General features: G+C 34.5%; 1 protein-coding gene and 1 pseudogene across 3 annotated transcripts; one reads left to right on the top strand and one right to left on the bottom strand.

Moving 5' to 3' along the window:
• The first annotated feature begins 13,244 nt into the window (after positions 1–13,244).
• LOC124844527 (protein RGF1 INDUCIBLE TRANSCRIPTION FACTOR 1) lies at positions 13,245–15,871 on the top strand. 3 transcript variants are annotated; one of them, XM_088113776.1, is made up of 5 exons: positions 13,245–13,763; positions 13,886–14,076; positions 14,182–14,256; positions 14,593–14,733; positions 14,919–15,871. In XM_088113776.1, exons 1-5 carry the CDS (start codon positions 13,682–13,684, stop codon positions 15,261–15,263), a joined length of 834 nt encoding a protein of 277 aa, XP_087969902.1. In that variant the 5' UTR covers positions 13,245–13,681; the 3' UTR covers positions 15,264–15,871. The 3 variants fall into 3 exon arrangements, with proteins under 3 accessions (XP_087969902.1, XP_047177439.1, XP_087969901.1); XM_047321483.2 differs by having other exon boundaries at positions 13,248–13,579; positions 13,882–14,076; XM_088113775.1 differs by having other exon boundaries at positions 13,250–13,767; positions 13,882–14,076.
• A 2,748-nt stretch (positions 15,872–18,619) lies between these two features.
• Positions 18,620–19,699, bottom strand: LOC148200781 (uncharacterized; annotated as a pseudogene).
• Between the last annotated feature and the right edge of the window lie 572 nt (positions 19,700–20,271).

The raw sequence follows: 20,271 nt of genomic DNA, 5'->3' as shown, positions 1-20,271 counted from the left end.
TAACATTACTCTCCCCCTCAAAATCAACCTTGTCCTCAAGGTTGAAGTTAGGGAACTGTTATTTGCCGTAATGCTCCTCTTCCCTTCCCAGGTGATGCCCTCCAATTCAAGTCTGGAGGCTTGGGTGGTGGCAAATCCTCCTCCAATATCTTCCATTCTTCCTGGATTCTATCAACTTCCAACATTCTGCTCCTCGAATCCTCCACCGATGTCTTCCATTCTTCCTGCTCAATCTCCATGCTCAACTGCCACCAATCTACTTTCATTTTTCCCAGGGATGCCAAACAGGTAGCTCCTAAATTCCATCCAAACCTCCCGACTCAAAGATAAAGTTTGTCTCTGATTTCTAATCCCTTCATCTCAACAATATATTCATTTCCAGTGCTCAATATGTCCATTTTGCTAACAGACTCACGTAGTCCACTCATCATCGCCCCCCAAACAGTATCCCAATCAGTCACCACATATGTAACATGATCTGGAACTGAATCCTGCCCAAAAAATTTTCGGAGAACCTTAATTGCATGTTTGAGATGACCCGAAGAGCTCCAGCTTTGACCATCTATGGCTACTTTACCAACTTCTAATGCAATAAGGGCAGGAACCCCAACTGCGTTCCTAACATTACAAAACATAAAGTAGTGACCAGTGTTTCTCCTCGCATTTGTTGCTGCCAAGTAGTCCCCAGCATAATCCCAAACTTCACTAGGAAATTCCAGAACCACTGTATTTAGAGTTCCATAACTAAAACGCTTCCCCGAAAAACATTTCCATTGTGGCAAAGGTGGGTACCACTGTATAGTTCCAGCCTTCAAACTGCCCAGTAAAACAGTAACAAGAACAGTATCACCAAAGAAATCGTTGTTATTTGCTGTAGAAACTTTGATTTTATAATTTTGACCAGGCTCCTTGATATCATTTGACACATTTGTTACAATGTGGTTCAAGGGAATTGTGATTCTTTCTCCCAGATACTCAACAACGAAACTGTGACCCCTTATAATCATACCATGATCTCCTCCAAAACTCCTATACACTTTCGTGATTCCATCGGAAAGAGAAACATTATTAAGTGAAGCAGCACAATCATGCTCCAAGTGAGTGTAGTGCCAATCCCTAACCCTCCTCACCTGAGAGCTCAAAATATCCTCATCAAGCTTTCTTTCCACCGAACTGTCCCTTTCGGAATTAAATGGTCTATTTGCCGAATTGTTTTGTTTGGTTTCTTTGTCATTGCGAAGGCAATCACTGTTCATCATTGTCGACCCAAGATCGAACGGATCACCAATCAACGAATAAGTATCTGATCTTCGCTCAATAGCCCCCACAGCCTCAACACCATTTATAATGCCAGCTCCAAGATCGACAGAAACAGAAAATGAGTGATCTGGTTTTCCCGATGCTTGTGGCACCGAATTTCCCAACTCCTGGAAGTCCTTGTTGACGCTTCCCTCCTGTCGCTCCGCTGCCAGCTCCTCACAAACGGTGTCTCGATTCAGTTCGCCGAACCTCCGCGTCAGCGCTTCCGTGAATATCTTCCAATTTGGATGTCGGGTTTTCTTCCGCCAGAAACGAATCCAATAGTAGCTCGCGCCTCTCTCCATACAGGTATATACCAACTTCATCTTCTTCCTCTCCGTCAAGTTCTGTAGATCGAAAAATTTCTCTGCCTTCGCGATCCAGCCCATGGGGTCCACTCCTTCGAATGTTGGGAGTTCAATGCGCTTCATCCCGCTACGTTGCACGTCTCCTCTGTCCTCTTCCGCTTCGTCCTCCGACTTCTCTGGTGGTCGCCGTTTGCGTTCAGCGTTGACGGAATCGCGACTCCCTTCGGAGCTCCGACGCTGGTTCCTTCTTCTCCCACGGTCGCGATTAATGTTTCGTCTTCCACGGTCACGATTCTTTCGAGCCCTTCCCTCCACTCCGCTTGAATATCCTCCAACGTCTCCATGGAATCAAATCTTCCTTCCCACTTTCCTCCAGTGCATTCAACTGTTCTCCATCGCGCAACTCCTCCGATTTGGATCCGGCAGGTCGGACCAATTGTTAGGTTACTTTATGCCAATAACCTAATCAAGACTCTCTTCTCACCACAACTCTCGAATAAAGAATGGAAAAGTATGTATATATGTATTAATGATGAAAGTGAATTAGAATACAAGAATCACCCCAAGGAAGCCTAACCTTCCTCCTCTGGAAAATATCCAGTCTGAACAAATTCTCCCATCCCCCTCTCCCCCTACTTAGTTTATTATTTATACCTTCTCTCTCTTCTAACAACTATAACATATTACTCTCCTTACACGTGTCTCACACGTGTCTAACTCATTCTCTTTTATTCCTAACATAACCCTTCTACGAAATCCATTCTAATATGTTTCCATTACAAAGTTGTCAAATCTGATCAAGTAGATAATGGTTGTAACAATCCAAGAGTAGCAAAAGTGCACTTAGATTCTTGAGATAACCAACATTGAGACACACATAATCTCATTAATCAATGTAAACCACATATTTAACTCTTTTCATGGTAGCATCGAAACCTAAATTGTCTCATATAGCATAACTAAGCAACCACAAGAAAAAGTCACTATAAGAAAACACAAATTATCAACATATTATTACTAATAGCATAAGATGTAACGGTAAATGTTAATTATTGACAGAATTACTGACAAAATTACCAAGGGATACTCCTGTTTTATTTATCTATAGATATTTTTGTTGATATTTATTGAAGAATTTATTGAGGATGTGACAGAATTATTGACGAAATTACCAATGGATACATCTCTTAGTAATGTAATCGTCAGTAACTTGGTCGATTGAATTAGATTCACAATTGGGATTTTTCTCTCCAATTTTACTTTGCACTTTCATTGAGAATAGTTCACTCTCCTTTCCTCTTTCAATCTAGCCAATGTCGAATAGCGTCTGACCCTGTCCCTGTTGTGAGTTCATTATTATGGTGTGACCCTACTATGATGTGAGGTTGTCGGGATGTCTTGTTTGTGTTGAGGGATCTTGGTCGAGGGACGCTATTGTATTTTTTACTGTTGCCATCGTGGAGTGAGGATGTTGTGGTTGTTGTCCACTACACTATCGAGAGGCCCTACCGTGTCAGCTGTCACACGAACTGTTAAGGTAAGTTTTGTGTTTAGAATATAAACAGTAAAATTTGAGCTTGTTCTTCGTAATAGGGTGTGAAATCTGTGCAATGATAAGCATTAGCATGTGGTTGTGAAATCCTATTTCATATGCATTACCATTTTCAAACTTCATTTGTCACGTGTACCTGCCCTATCCCCACTTTGCTATTTTGTATCAGTGGAATAGAAAAACAATAAATGATACCAAAATCTAAGTGTGGCAAGGTAGCATTCTGCATAATTTATCAAAAGCTTTGACCAGAATGTCAAATCGCACAAGCTTTGTCTATTGTTGCTATGTGATCCCTTCGCATGACTCTTGCTTGCTTCTTTGTCTCCTCCTTTCTGTTTTTATTACTTCATTTGTCACTTTTATCTTACATTCTCCCTTTTTAGTCTAGCATAGCTACAAAAAGTGAAAACTATTCTTTCATCTTTTGCTAGGATTTGAACAATCCACACTCAATGTTCTCTGTAGTTAATTATTTCTCTTTTTCCTATTCTGGTTTATTTTAATTTTTCTTAGATTCGTAATAACACTGCTTGAAATTGTAAATATTAATACTCTTGAATTGATGTTTTCTGCTTATGATAAATTTGGAAGACTAAAAAGTTTGCTATTATGAATAATAGTGTGGGTTTGATTATTAGGTAATTGTGACACTTTAAGAGACCGATAAGGTTGAGTTGGGTGCTATAGGTAACATTTTTAATGTTGGATGATGTGTGACAATTCAAGCACTTCATTTCAAATAAAGCACAATCAAAACAATATAGACTTATATTCATCCACTTTAATGATTCGTCGGTAACACACATTTATCGGTTGATTTACCAATAGAGTGCATAATGGGTACTTACCAACAGGCCTATTACTGTTGGTAATGGACTTCATTACTTACCGACGGATATATCTGTCAGTAAACATCATCTTTCATTACCAACAGACAATGACCGTCGGTAAGTTTTTTTCCGTCTCCACTATTTTCGTTTTCCACAAAAAACCCTCTCCCCTAACCTCCCCAACCCCTAATCTCAAACCCCCACGGTGATGGTCTATGGATGCTGGTGGCTGGTGGTGGTGGTAGTGCAACGCTGGTGGTGTGAGCGTGAGGATAGTGGCTTGACGGTGGCACAAAGGTGGCGAAGCTTGGTAGGTGGTGGACAGTTCTTAGTGGTTGGTGCGCACCGGTGGTCACTCTACGTGGCAATGGCCGTTGCGTCACGATGGCGGGTGGTGGTGGATGGTTCGTAGTTGTCCAGAAGCCTTAAATTGGCGATGGAGGTCTAATGTTGCAGGTTTGCCGAAGGTAAATCTATGTTGAATGGATTAGGTTCTTGTTTTGGTTCTGAAATTGGTTTAATGGAATACCTTAATGATGCTTGCTGCCAATTATGCTTGCTTCCAATTTGAAATTGGTTCGTAATAGATATGTTATAACAATGATGCTTATTGCCAAATTAGAATTGGTTTAATGGATTGCCTTGGCTTACATGTGTTTTAGTAGTGTTATAGGTTTGTTTTTCATATCTTTCTGCATTTTGGTGTACATCATATTCTAACATTGTTCATTCTATAGAATTCTTTGCATAATTGAGGGTTAGTAGAGCCAAATACAATGCCATCTGCATAAATTTGTACAAATAGTAGATTTTGTCCAGATTTCTCAATAAAAAGAGTTGAATCTACTTTACCCCTTTGGAGCTTTTTCTTAAGAAGCAATTCACTTACCCTTTCATACCATGAGCGAGGTGCTTGCTTGAGTCCATAGGGTGCCTTTTTTAGCTTAAATATATGATCAAGAAACTCAAAATCTTGGAAACCAAGAGGTTGTTCTACAAAAACTTCTTCTTTGATATAGCCATTTAGAAACTCACTTTTCACATCCATTTGGTATAGTTTAAAGTTGAGCATATATGCAATAACAAGTAAGATTCTAATTACTTCAAGTCTTGTAACTGGTGCATATGTCTCATCTTAAGCTATTCCTTCTTCTTGACTATTCCTTCTTCTTGACTATAGCCTTGTTCTTTATAATAGTTCCAAAATCATCCATCTTATTTCTAAAAACTCATTTGGTTTCAATCACTTGATGAACATTGTTTCTTCAAACAAGCGACCATACATTATTCCTTTTGAATTCATTCAATTCCTCTTGCATGGCCAAGAACCAGTTTTCATCCTGTAATGCATCATTGACATTTTTGGGTTCAATTTAAGATGCAAAAGCTACATTCATGCATAATTGACCAGTTGGCTTCTTGTGGACACTTCTTTGGTGATATCTCTTATGATGTTGCTTTTTGACAAGTCCTTTGGACTTGTCAAATCCTTATAAGGGTAAACATTGGTTTTTGTTTCAGTTTTAGTAGGAGTTTGTGATTCTTGAGTGTCTTCTATGTCTTATTCCACATCTGTATCAAGTTCACCTACATCTAGACTTTCTCTTGGTTGCATTGTGTTAGTAAAACTATTAAAATTCTCATCAAAAAGCAACATGAATGGATTATTCCACAGTTAAAGTGCGTTTATTATAGATTTTATAGGCTTTGCTTGTTAATGAGTAGCCTAGAAAAATTCCTTCATCTACTATAGAGTCAAACTGGCCTAGATTGCTTTTACCATTGTTTAATACAAAACATTTGCAACCAAAGACCTTTAAATGAGTGATGTTAGGTTTTCTTCCTTTGAATAATTAATAATGAGTGAGCTTTAGCATAAGTCTTATGATAGTTCTCTTTAACACATAGCATGTTGTGTTAACACCATCAACCCAAAAGTATTTAGGCAAAGATCTTTCATTAAGCATGGTTCTAGCTAGTTCCTCTAGTGGCCTATTTTTTCTTTCAACAACACCATTCTATTGTGGTGTTCTAGGTGCAGAGAAATTGTGTGAAATATTTTATTCTTCACAAAAATTCTCAAAACTCTCATTTTGAAACTCCCCCTATGATCGCTCCTAATAGCTTTTATTTTATGTTCTTTCTCATTCTAAATTATGGAGGAAAATTTCTTAAAAACTCTGAATCTATCACTCTTGGATGCAAGGAAGAAGGTCCAAGTGAACCTAGAGTAGTCATCTACAAGAACAAATCCATAGTAATTTCCTCCTAGACTTTTTATTCTAGATGAACCAAATAAATCCATGTGTATCAACTCTAGTGGTCTAGTGGTGGATATGACCCATTTGGATTTGAAGGAAGTTTTCACTTGTTTTCCCTTTTGGCAGACATCACATAGTCTATCAAATTCAAACTTTATATTTGGTAATCGTGTTACAAGACCTTTATATACAAGCTTATTTAGATGATGCATCTGTATGTGTGCAAGTCTCTTGTGCCATAACCAAGGTTCATCCTCTTTTGACAATAAACATATAACATATTTGAAAGAAGTATATTTGAAGTCAACCATGTATATGTTGTTATGTCTCCTACCTACTAGAACAAGTTCATGTGATGATGCATGACAAATCAAACAATGATTTGATTCAAAAGTGACCTTTAAGCCCTTACCATAGAGTTGGCTAATACTTACCAAGTTGTGTTTAAGACCATCAACAAGTAAAACATTTTCAATAGTATATGAGGAGGGAGTTTGTATTTTACTAATACTAGTGATTTTACCCACGTTGTTATTTCCATAGGTAACATATCCACTTTTTGTGTGAAACAAACTGCTAAATTTTGTAGCATCTCCTGTCATGTTTCTTGAGCAGCCGCTATCAAGATACCACATGGACTCCTTTCCACTTTTATCTTCACTACTTTTAGATGATGCAGGTTTGGCCATCAAGCCGAAATCAATTTCTTCTTTAGGATACTCGTTGGATTCACTGTGTCATCATTTTCCTCTTCAATTTTTCGCTTTAATTTGAGTATGGGACATTTTGGCTTGATGTGTCCTACTTTTCCACATTCTTAATAGGTGGGAGCATCAGACTTATCTTGCTTCCGGGAGGACTTTTTGTTTCTTGCAAATTATTGTTAGCTTTACCTTTATATCTAAAGAATTTAGATAAACTTTTTGCCATTAGATTTAGCTCTTCATTGTCAGAGTTTTCTGCAAATTGATCATCTCCATAATCATCTTTCTTTGAGTCATATTTTGTATCAATTTTGGCAGCGGACTTCAAGGCAACTGTGTGTCTTTTCTCTTCCTCTTCTTGTTTCAACCTTCCTAACTTAGAGAAGTCTTTGAGTTTGGTCTTCCCATTTTCTATCTTGGTTGGTTCATAGGGACCATTGAATGGCCTTGCCCCTTCACAAAAGGTTTGAGATATATTGGCCATTTGGATATGTGTAATCAATTAAATTTCAATAACCCACGCTCTCATGCCAATTGTTAAAAATAGGAGCCCTTATATCTCAATCCAAGAGGGCGGTGAATTGGATTTAAACCTTTTTTTCAAAATCTTTTTCAAATCTTTAAAGAGTTCTTGGATCTTGAAATCAATAAACAAAGATAAATGAATCAACCAAGTAAAGAAATATGAAAGAAAGATCAAAACACACAAAGAATGTTAAAATCCTTGAATGAATCCTTGATTGTTTAATCACCAATGAAGCTTAAAATCCTTGAAGAACACTTCTTGAGAAAACCTATACTTCAAACTCAGAGAGAATGTTAGTATATGCCAATTAAAACGTTCAAGAATCAGGTCTCAAGCATGGTTTTTATACAAAAAAAAATATTGTCGCAGTTTAATCGATTATGTTAATAACATAACTTATTAAGTTTTTCTTTATGTTTTAATCGATTATGGTACTTATGTAATCAACTATTTAGACATTTAGCTTATAACTGCCTCTTTCAACTAACCTAACACATTAGATTATTTTTATAATGGATTAGTCCTTCATTTTTGTTTTAATCGATTATGGAACTTATATAATTAATTATGTTGCCACTTAGCCTTGTTAGTCATCCATTTGCCTTTCTTAAAAGATTATGTTATTTATATAACATATTATGCCTTTCTTTATGTTTTAATCGATTATAACATAGTACTTTGCCCTTGTTTTGCCTTCTAAGTGTTCTCTAGCTTAGTCTAACAGATTATATCACTTATGTAATCGATTATTATTACTAGAAACCTAGATTTTCAATCAGTTTAGGCCTATTTCACTAATCAAGAAAGGATTAATACTTTTAGCACTTAACATGTTAATGATTTAAACACTTGTTATGCCATTTTGTTGTGCAAGAAAGATTAAACCATTTCAATAACCAATATAGTAGAGACTAGGGTCCCCTTATTGGCACATATCTTAAGTGGAAGATTGTTTGGAATAGCAATCACATACCAACAACAATATGGTGATGACAATGTCGTAATGTACGAAATAAATCCATCCAAACATAGACCAACTTGAACGTTACGGGGATCACTGATGAAGGATGGATGCTTTTGATCAAAGTGTTTTCGGGCTTCACAATCAAATGGATGACGTAGCATTCCATGTGTTTTTTTCTCATCATGCCAAGTCATATGTCATGATTTTTTTATATAAGCAAATGTTATTTGTAATCCTAGAATTATAGGTGAGTAGAATATTGACTTCAATGGAATTATTTTTTCTTCCATTGTCCTGGATGGATTGTATGATATCGAGGTAGCCCATAAAATTTACATTGAAGCAATGACGCATCATTTTTGCCACTATCATTGTCATAAAAAAGCATACAACCATTCAAACAAAAATTAATCTTCTTAGCCTTAAATCCCAACTTTGAAACTAATCTATTGTCTTCATAATAATTGTTTGGCAAAGAAGTATTTGGTGGTGTTACATCTAAAAAGATTTTCGAAAAAAAGTTCAAGCATCATTTAGGAACGTTCTAATTTGATTTGCAAGCCAAAAGTCTAATACATATTGGCATTTTTTACTTTATTGCCCTTTCAAATACAGGTTCATTTGCCTTTACCAATAAATTGTAAAATCTCTTATTGGATTCATTTAGAAAATCTTCTAAATAAATGATAGTCATTTATTCAAATGAAGCATGTTGTCTAAGAGCATTATTCACTATCTCTTGTGTTAAGACAAAATCATCTATACATCTAAATGTTCTCATGTTTTGAAGTTTAACCAAATTACATTAAACGAAATAATAATTTGAAAATACCATAGGAAGAAACATAAGAGTTGGGTTCAAAATCACCAACATAGAAAAACCTTAAAAAAAGATTTAGGATTTTAGGAAACGAAAAAACAACTAAGTCAAAACACCTAGACGTTATGTTAAACGACTGTTAAGTCAAAGCGTCTAAGAGAGTTGAAGTTAAACGCATACAACTTACTATACCCAAGAGTATTCAGTTTAACTCTTGGGAAAACGAAGCAATGTCAAGACAATGTTGTTGACAAAAACACTGTAAAAGACTAAAACTTAAAGCACCAAAGAAAACACAAACAATGTTAAACGTTGTTGCTCTAAAAAGGCAAAGTCACAAAAAGTGTTTACATTAGTCTAAACGATACCATGAGCTAAACTATTGCTTCGTTCAACGATGAAGTCTTTAGTCAACGCCTGGTATCTTTAGAAGAAAAGCTAAATTGTTAAACGCTACCTTAACGGTAGAAAAAAAACTTTGTTGTTTTGAGCAATCATTAAATGTCATTAAATGTTCAACGTTCAAAAACAACAAAAGTGATAAGAGGAAAGACATGTCTACTGCATGCACAATCTACTTTATTCTTTGCAGATAACGTACTCTACACACATCTACAAGCTTCAGATTAAAATATCATAAGTGGACATTAGAGACAAAAGAGATATTCACATAATGTTTTTCACTTGAAGTGATGTTTAAGAGAAAAGAAGAGTTTAGTAGTTGATCCTCTACAAAAGTAGAGTTCTTGGAGCTCCATCTTCCTCTTTCAAATCATCTTTGTCATTACTCTTATGAGTGGTCCAATATGTCCTCTTAATGGTCCTCCATAACTTGTCTTAGTAAAATAATTAGTTGTCTAGCAACCTGAGTAATAGGATTAGTAGAATCTTCAAGTTGAATCTTTAAGTTTTTGTTCTCCTTTTTAAAGTGTTTTATTTTCCTTTTCTTGTGTTCATTGCCTATTGTTTGCTTCCCAGGTTTCAATTAGATGAAAATGGTCAACATTTACCACTTTGTTTAGGAAAGAAAAAGGAAATTCTTTATAAATATGTATTTCTTTTACCCATAGATGATTCACCAATATTCTAAGGCTTTTTGAGACTAATCAAGCTCGGATAGAAGATTAGTAAGGTTCGTTAGATCATTAATAGATTATTTTAAATTATTTATATTTTTGAATGACTATTGAAACGTGTGAAGGTGATTTAGAAAAAAAAAAGATTTTTAAATTTATTCACTTATTACTCAAATCTCTCTTCGAGGCTTAACGTATATTTTTGTATGTTTTACTTTTAATGAAAGAAAAGATTTCTGATAAAAAATTGTTAATTTTCAAACAATTTTTTATTTTAAGCACTTTCAAAATTTATTTTTAAAACTAAAATGTTCTACTTTCTTATGTTCACTTTTGTGGTTGTAATTTTTATTTGTGATGTTCATATATTTATATGGAAGTCGTATATGTATTAAGTTAAAATCCTCAACAATAAATAATGAAAATTTGACTGTGTAAATAATTTCAAAACTTTTATTTTATTATGTTTTAATTTTATAAATTAATAAAACTATAAAAACATGAATTTTCTTTTATTTAAGTTTTAAATGAAATGGTGACTATTTTATTTTTATTTTTAAAAGTAACTATTTAAAATAAAGATTATTGGTGTGAAAAAAAAATGTGAGAAGAATTCAAGTCCAAATTCTGACCATATACATTGAATAGGCTGATTTGAAAAATTATCGTCACTGGGTCTATATGTAATATTGTATTTAAAAAATAGATTATTTGTAGGAAAAATTCAATTTTTCACACCAATTCATTGAAAAAAATACCGAATAAATAGACATGAACCTACATAATTAAACCAAGTTATGGAAAATAAATAGACATGAAGCTATTTAATTAGAGTAAATTATGTTGAAGTATGAAGCGATACAGATGGTGGTGGGTACAATTGTCATTACGAATATGGTCATTTTAAGCCCTATTCACACAGGGCACTTTTTCAACCATTTTCTACCGATAACTGAGAAAAGTCACTGTTTCTTGTCTTGTCATTTAGCACTTAGCACGGAGAGAGAGAGAGAGAGAACGCGCCAGCAAGACAACCATTTGGTTAGGGTTTTTAGGGTTTTCGGGACACGGGCTCTTAGTAAACAACAATGCAAAAAGAAAGTTGCGATTTTGATTCCATTATCCTTCATTATTTTATGCTTACCCATTTTATTTTTTGTTTTTTAAATAACAAATATTTTCATTGTTTAAATCACGTCGGGATTAATACTGTTATTATTGCTGGAGCTATATTTACAAAATTATAAAATATTATATTTTTCTATAATAATACAATTATTATTATTATTATTGGTAGTAAAATAGTTTTAACTGTTTAATATATTATATTATTTAATAATATAGTATGTTAGTACTTCAATGTTGCTTTCTGATATTAGAAAGTATCTTAATTTATCATCCTGAACAACTAAAACATGATTATTATTATTTTTAAATTAATTGTAGACTCTGTAATCAAAAGAGTAATGATTTTGATTATTTATAATTACATAGATATAGCTATTTTTCTTATAATATTATGAATAGGTAATCTAAATCATAAATCTAGAATTTTATGATTTTTCTTTTAAATTACGTTTGTTTGGTATTTGATACTTTATTTCGTGGGATTTCAGTCTAATATTCTACTTATTGTATGGAAAGTTTGATTCTACTTCTGTGAACCTAATGTTGGTTATTTGATTTTAATTATACTGACGAGATATTTTCATGTCAAAATAATATAAAGGATAAAAATAAACCTAAATAGGTAATAGCAAGCTAAATAAACTTTGCACTATTATTTTTTTAATAATATGCATGACAAATTTATTCACTTTATAATAATTATGTTAACAGTTGTATCTGACACAAATTTTGTTTTGCTAACTAATAATTGATTCCTATTATTAAATTTTATATTCATACTTAATATATTTTAGTTCTGTAAAATATTTTGTATACATAACATGGAAATTATTTAATAGTTGATTGAATTCAATATTTAATAATTATTAATCTTCTCAAATATAGACTGTTAAAATATATTAAAGAAATATAAATTTGACAATTAAAAGATAAATATTAAAATGGTTAAATTCCCAGCTGTCCATGTTTATTTTCTAATTAATTATCGTTAAATGTATTTATTCACATAAAAGTTAATTGCTATTTATCTTTCAATTTTTTTGGAATGTAATTAATATTCTTCTTACTTATGAGAAGTATTCTATAAAAATAATCCAAAATAACTGTCATATTTTAGTGTGATATTGGTTACTTTTTCTACTTTTACTTATAGCAAATGTTATTTAGTTGTGTAATTCACTTTTAATACGAAAAAAATTATTTTAAATCCTAATTAAGAACAATAATAATTACTTATACAATTAAAACTTATATATGTTTCTAGTCATAGTAAAATTAACTAGCCATAATTTTGGTTTCTATAACTTTTTTCCTTATTTTTTATCTCTAAAAAATTGAAATTACCGTTTTAAATTTTTCTTTTCTTTTATTCTAAAAACTTTTCATTTTAGTTCTCAAATTAAACTTTTTTACGTAACAATATGTGAACAATTATTTATTAATCGAAATGATCATTTAAGTTTTTATTCAATACATAAGAAGTTAATTAATATATATAATACTAAGGCTTAAAAATAAAAAAAAAACATTGAATTTCATTAAACCGAGAACAATTTTTCTTACAATAACGAAAATCACGAAAATCAAAACTGAGTGGTTTCCCAGAACGCAAAGGCATTTTCGTTATCATAATAGTCAGAAAATAAGGAAGAATAACAGTAAATTATTTAATAAACGGTAAAACAAATCGAAAAGGCACTGTAAATTGTTTTGATGTGATAATAATATATATTTATTTGGAAGATTTTGATGAGTTATTTGATGAAGCTTGTGGAGCAATTAAGTGTAGTGTACGACTGAATTGTCTTTAATTGTGGCTACCCTCCCCACCATTCCTCACCATACCACATCCTTTCTTTCCTTCTCGCCTATTCTTTCTTGGTAACAGTAATATTTGTATCTTCAGCTGCCAGGCGCCGTTTCCTTTTACTCTCTCTTTCTCTCTCTTCCTTTTTCAAAATCCAGTTTTTACTTACTCTGATCATGCCTCCACTGCCTCACTCTTCTCCATAACCATCGCACACTACTCACTCACCCAATTCTTTTTCCTTCTTCTCCCCCTGACACACTCACACACGCAAATTCAAATTTCACTACCAAAAACAATGGTGGGTACATACATACTACACACTACTCATACACATATTTGTGCTTCAATTTAATGACCTTTCACACACCTCACTGCTTTCTTCTTTAGCTATACCATTTTTATGCCTCTTTTCAACTTACTTCGCTTCACTCTCCTGACGCAAACACTCATCAAAATTCAAATTGCAAAGGGAAAAAAATTATCATGGTCGATTCCCTTTCTTCCTCTTTGCCTTTCTCACTTTGCTTCTTTCCTTGCTTCCTCTTTTCTTCTCTTTCTTCTTCCATTTTCTGTTTATTTTAACTCAATTCCTTCTTTCAGTCACCCGTGCAGTTCGTTTCTTCCTCCTCTCATGCTCCTTCTTGGCTTCAACTCCTCCTCACCGAGAAGTTCTACAACGCTTGCATAATTCACGAGGAGGCAAAGAAGAACGAGAAGAACGTCTATTGCTTGGATTGTTGCATCAGTCTCTGCCCTCACTGTTTGTCCCCTCACCGCTCTCATAGACTCTTGCAGGTACTGTTGTTCACTGCGTTACACAGAAGATGCAAACAAACATCAACACACCCAAAACAAATCCTCTCATGAATTCTTTTAACTTCTCTTTACACCCTTTTGCAGATTAGAAGATATGTGTATCATGATGTTATAAGGTTGGATGACGCTGCAAAATTAATTGACTGCACTTCAGTTCAAGTATGTTTTTACCTTTCTTTTTCCCTTTAATTTTCAAATACAGGTTCAGTTCATTCGGCATAATTGAGCAAGGTTATAAAGTTTCATTAAAACACAATTAAAAGAATTCTGGCGGTGTCTAATTTCCTTCGTGCAACTTCAACCTCAACCTGGTGTTTCAAGCAAGCTAATTAAGAAGAGCAATTTGTCAAGTTAGAATTTCAGTATATGTTTTTTTTTCCTTTCATGTCTGTCTTACATGATAGTGGGTGGAAGTTGCACAAAGGGATGGTTCGCTTTGTGAAATGTTTTAAGCTCTATCACTCACACCCACATGGTTACTTTCTCTCTCTACAGTCCTACACGACCAACAGTGCAAAAGTGGTATTTTTAAACCAAAGGCCACAGGCAAGGAACTTCAGAGGCTCCGGCAATTTCTGCAGCACCTGTGACAGAAGTCTGCAAGACCCATACCATTTCTGCTCCCTTTCTTGCAAGGTCCTCTTTTATCACTCCTAATTTCACCCCCTTACCAACGTTATCATTATTGTTCCATAATACATAATGCATTCCCACCCTTTTTTGTGCATATTATTTATATATATATATATATATATATATATATATATATATATATACTTTTCTCTTTTCTCATTCATATACCTGTATTGTTTTTCTCACAGATCAATTATCTGGTCAGAACTAAGGGTTCTCTCTCTGGTTACCTCTTCGAGTGCAACTACTTGCCGCTACCGGAATGTGGGCTCGACGATGGTCTGATGACCCCTGACTCGGTTCTGGAACCGGCCGGTTCGGCTAGAACCTCGTCAGGCTCCGGAGGGTATGGTGGGGTGGATTGCAGGACCACCCTGGCTTGCACTGCAACCACTGAGATTGTGAGGAAGAAGAGAACCGGAGGCTCTGGTTTCCGGCCACCGTGCCGACCGGCGTGTTCGCCTGTGTCGGAAATCTCGGCGGGTCTGATGAACCGGAGGAAAGGGAACCCCCAGAGGTCCCCGCTGTACTGAAGGAGTTGCGAGAGGGTGAGGAGGTTCTCTGAGATGAAAACGAAAAACCGTCTCACGAAAGAAAACAACTTTTTGGTATTTTGCTATTATGATTATCAATTATTCTAAATATTACTATGGAGTTAAAATCTGGGATTGCAACTTAATACACTTTACAGGGAAGAAAAACCTCCTAGTTTTGTAGATTATCACCCTCTGCTTTGTTGCTGCTGCTATGTATCTATGTACCGAGTTTGGTAGAACAATGTAATGATTTATTTTGAGGTTTATGAGTGTTACTGTTATAGTATTATATAATATATGGAGCAATTGGTGTTGGTGTTTTGCACAAGATATTGTGGAGGAAAATGTGATATTTGGTTGGATTAGGTGGTGCAGATAGAGGTGATTTTTTGGTTTACTTGAATGAGGAAAAAGCACAGAGCAGGGTTTTTAAGAGAAAGTGGCTATGTGTTGAGTGTGCCCCACACTAATCTTATGGTAATCCCAGAATAGCAAGGATTGGGTTTGTACTGCACGATAATTTGTCCTATTTTTTTCCTTCTCGTTTCTGCTTCCCAGTGCAGCGTCGTGACAAAATTCAAAGACAGTGCTCTTTAATTTATTGCTATTTGTCCCTATCCCATTGCGCTGCATTTGAGGTCTCCTATGGGAAACTTGCAACTTCTTTAATCAACTTCCAACCATTTGAATCATATTCATTAAATGGTGGGTTTTTTTTTATAAGTTTACGTCACCATAAATATCCCCAGTTTTAGCATAATAAATGACCCAAATGCTATTTCTGTATATTCCTTTTTTATATTTTGTTTACCTCTTTCTATTTCATTATCTTATGCAAGATTAACTTATAAATTCTTATTTTTATGGAAGATAATTCTGATGAAGTAAGACTGTTATAGATGATTATTTTTAACTACTCATTATAAATCGAGATGTTATTGTATACGACTGTTGTTGACCGAAGTATTCTTTCTAGTATTCTAAATTTAGATTATTGAAGTCATTACATGTAAATGCATTTTTTACGTCTTTCCTTGATATACTTTGCTTTCTTCTTATCTCTTTTAAACGACGTTTAAATTCAATTTTTTATTTTAATAATATTTCAGTTTCTTGTGCCACTAATAGCATAAAATGCCGTATTAATACTTTTAATTCATAAAGATTAAATGTGGCGACAATTGATACAACCTCAACAAAAGGTAATGTAATTATTTTTCTTTTTCTAATCAATGTTTTGTTGCCGTTTGTTTTTATTTTTAAAAATAAGTAATATTTCTAAATGTTGTAGAGAAGTTCTGAAGTCTGAACAGTGGATAATAGAAGAATTAATGAATGAAAATTGATAAATGTGAATTGGATGTGAGTGGGGCAATTAAGTATGTTTTTGCAATCCTTGGAATCGAAAGTAATGGAATACATGGCACCAAATAGGAGAAAGTCTGGAAATGTCTTAATTGCTGGTTGGCAAGTGGAGTCCATTTGACCCACCTTACCTGAGCAAAGGTCACAGCTACTTGTCCTTTTCATGTTCTGGGTAAAAGGGTGACTCTTCATGTATCATATCCCATTGGATATCATATTGGCCTAAAAGCATAAAATGACATAACATCTAAGAACCCTTTATTTAACGTCTTGCATTTCAAGCAACAACTACGGTTCAATGCCCCAAAACCCCTTCCTCGTTATCACATCACAATAAACAATAAAATATACATATCCTTTTCGATTAATTTTCCTCCCTGTCCTATGCTGCAAGGCTTTATGTGAGTTCATTCAGTTTTGTCTTATACTTTCTAATTTTGTCTCTTTCACCACAAACTAAATCTTTTGAGTTGTTATTCAGCTGTAGCCTTGGAAATATTCGACTTTATTAACTAGTAATGTATAATGCTTTTTTGGCGCGTCTAATATGTATTTTCTTTCTCCGTTTCTTGACTGAAATCGGTGAAGTACTTTCTTGGACGCACATATTATTGTAGTGGACATTCCTTTGCGACTATGCACTACAAGTTAGGTTTAAATAACATTGTTAGGGATTGATTACCACCTTTTAGGAATATACAGAGTTTCGTCACAATTTTATTATTAAAAGACATATCATTGAGTTGAAGACAAAAATAGTATTTAAATTTTTTTTTCTTGACTTTTAAATAACATTCTTTTTTACTATTGAGTGTACCATAACATAAGTCTCCTTATTGAGGTACAAGGGGAAAGACAATTCATCTTCAATGAAAAATTAAGAAAAATCATTTTCGTTTCCTAAAACAGGCGCTAATGTTTCGATCTCAAGTATGATGAAATAGCATCCTTAGGGGTTATTTACCGCATCTAAGGAGAACTAATGAGCTCGAAGTCCTATAAGATGGTTCTATCAAAAAGGAGAAAAGTATCATGTTCAAATCTGTAAAGAAGACGTCCACCAAAGCTCTCAAAACTAATGAATCCTCCGAGGAGTCAGACAATGAACAAGACTTCATGAACGAAAACGATGAAGAGGAGCTCTCATTGATTTCGAGAAAGCTTCAATCTGTGTGGAGGAAAAGAAGAGGCATGGTGTTCAAGAGCATATGTTTTGGATCTGTCTCAAAGAACAATCCTAAAGACAGACGATTGGAAGACATAATTGTTTGTTATAAGTGCAACAAACCTGAACATTTCAGATCATAATGTTTCGAGTTTGAAAAGATGAAAAAGAAATCAGTCGGACCTAGATATGTAAAGAAGGAATTGACTACACAAAAGTTTATGCTTTAGTAGCAAGGTTAGAAGCCACTAGTGTAGCGAAAGGAAACGACCACGGTTGTTTTTTACAATACACTTCGATTGTCAAACCGAGGCATATCTTGGCGAGGTAAAAAGGTGGGGAACTTTTGGCCTCGGTTCCAACCGAGGTAATATCTCAAAGGGTACTGCCTCGGTTCATCAACAATCGAAGTAGTACGGAAGAAAAAAAGAGGGGGGAGGGGTTATTACCTTGGTTGAACCGAGGTAATAACATGGACTTATGGTGACGGTTCTAGCTTCAACCGCTGCCAAAGCCCTATTTTTTAAAAAAAAAGTTGTCGTGCACCCTATGGCATCGGTTGTGGTTGAACCTAAGCCATACATAGGTTTTCTACCTCGGTTTTGGCTACAACCAAGGCTTATTCTCTTGCAATTTTTTTAATAGCAGGTATGTTTTTGTGATATCCATTATCACAAAAACAGATCTGCATATCAAACAATATAATAACAACACAGATTCAACACAATAGTCAATATTTACATCACATAATGTTTAAAGCATAATGTACAAAGTCTAATAACAATAAATCAACATGTGCTAATGTATTTTAAAATCCTAATAACTATGAACTATTGAATAATCTAATTAAATATTTTGCAAGTGTCTTCCTTAGGTACGTAAGTGGCTTCTCAGGAAGTGGAGTAGGAGTCTTGAATCTCTACACAAGACACATGATATTAATTAGTGGATATGAATTCCAAATGATGGAGAAAAGTAAAATTCATTAAATCTAAATATTACCGTTTCCCAACCTCTTGTGATATGGGCACGAATAGTGTGGGTCATCCAATACATTACGTAGTATTCATACTCATATGACCAACTTTGTCTGTTATACTAATATATCATCACAGTTGTAAATAGTTAGTGAAAATCATTAAAACAAAACAACTATAAGAAAGTATGGCTTTAACATATGCCAAACCTTGAGAGCAACCCATGCAAACTTTCTACCGTTAGCAGTTGATCTCCCAACCAACATCATACGTGCTGCAATAGAACTATAAAAAAAAAGGCTTTAGCATTCATTTATATAACAAAGAAAGTCCAAACATTGAGGTTCTTACCAATCAACTGCTTGTCTGAGATGTTTGGGAGGAGACTTGTGCAATGAGCAGAACCACACAGCATAGCTCTCCGGTATGGAAATAATAAGTAGCTGCCAATGGTGCTTGAAATTGATAACAACTTAATTGTTATATGTTAAAATCACATATGGAACTTTGAAGTTAAAAAACTTCACTTACCTAGATATATAAGGAATAAAATATATGTCCTTCCCCCTTGCAAAGCTGCTGATGAGATATGTTGTGATTTCATCAAAATTATTTGGTTCGTGAGTGACTTGGGGATCAATAAAGCCATAGACATCATTGTACCCCAAGTTGTTACTTACACCAAACATATACCGGAAATCAAAAATTACCTTTGATATAAGTATACTTGATATATAAATCAATTTTATATAAATAATTACTCATAGACTTACATCATCCATAGCTGAATTATTGTAATATTCAACTTTTTTTTCTTCCCGACGCAAGCTCCCTGACATCTTGGTATGCAGGTATGATGGGACCTCAGAGCCTCTCCCAAATACATTAGCATCATATTCAACCTTCATAGGCTCATTTGCAATCATGTCTTAAAGTTGTTGCAATGCACCAAGAGGATCATCCTCAGATAAACGAATCTTCTCCTGTCCATGCATTTGTTGTTACATGAAAAAATAGGATAAGTTTCAACATCAATAACATGTAAACTTTAAAATTGAGAAGTATAAAGTAGAAGTCCATACCAGGGGGTCATAAATCGAACCAATCAAGTGTTTAGGCCAAGCGATAAAAGACTGGAATGCTTGTGCCACAGTGAAAATCTCATCTGTGGGTAGAGGAATTGAGACATCTGATATGATAATGTCGTTTACTGAGGCCTTCACCTCATCCTCTGATAGCTTCATACCATGAACAAGAGTCGCTGCCTGAAACATTGTTCGATGGGCTACCAACATCCTTCCAATACCATCTAAAACGTATAGCAGACATGGACTAGCATCGTCCATGTCATCCCCTAGGACGGTTGGTGCTGAACAACTTCCTTTCCCGCTTCTCCCTGTCAGAGTAAATGCTAGATTATACAAATAATAAATTATTCAACCTAAATGTTTATTAATTTTACTTGTGGGAGGCACAACAGGTTCCTGTACTAGAGATG

This window comes from Vigna umbellata, chromosome 4, assembly GCF_029865625.1.
Source record: "Vigna umbellata cultivar VRB3 chromosome 4, Vumbellata_1.0, whole genome shotgun sequence".
Taxonomy (NCBI): Eukaryota; Viridiplantae; Streptophyta; class Magnoliopsida; order Fabales; family Fabaceae; genus Vigna; species Vigna umbellata.
The sequence above is the reverse complement of the archived record's forward strand: the minus strand, read 5'-3'. Positions and strand labels throughout refer to the sequence as shown.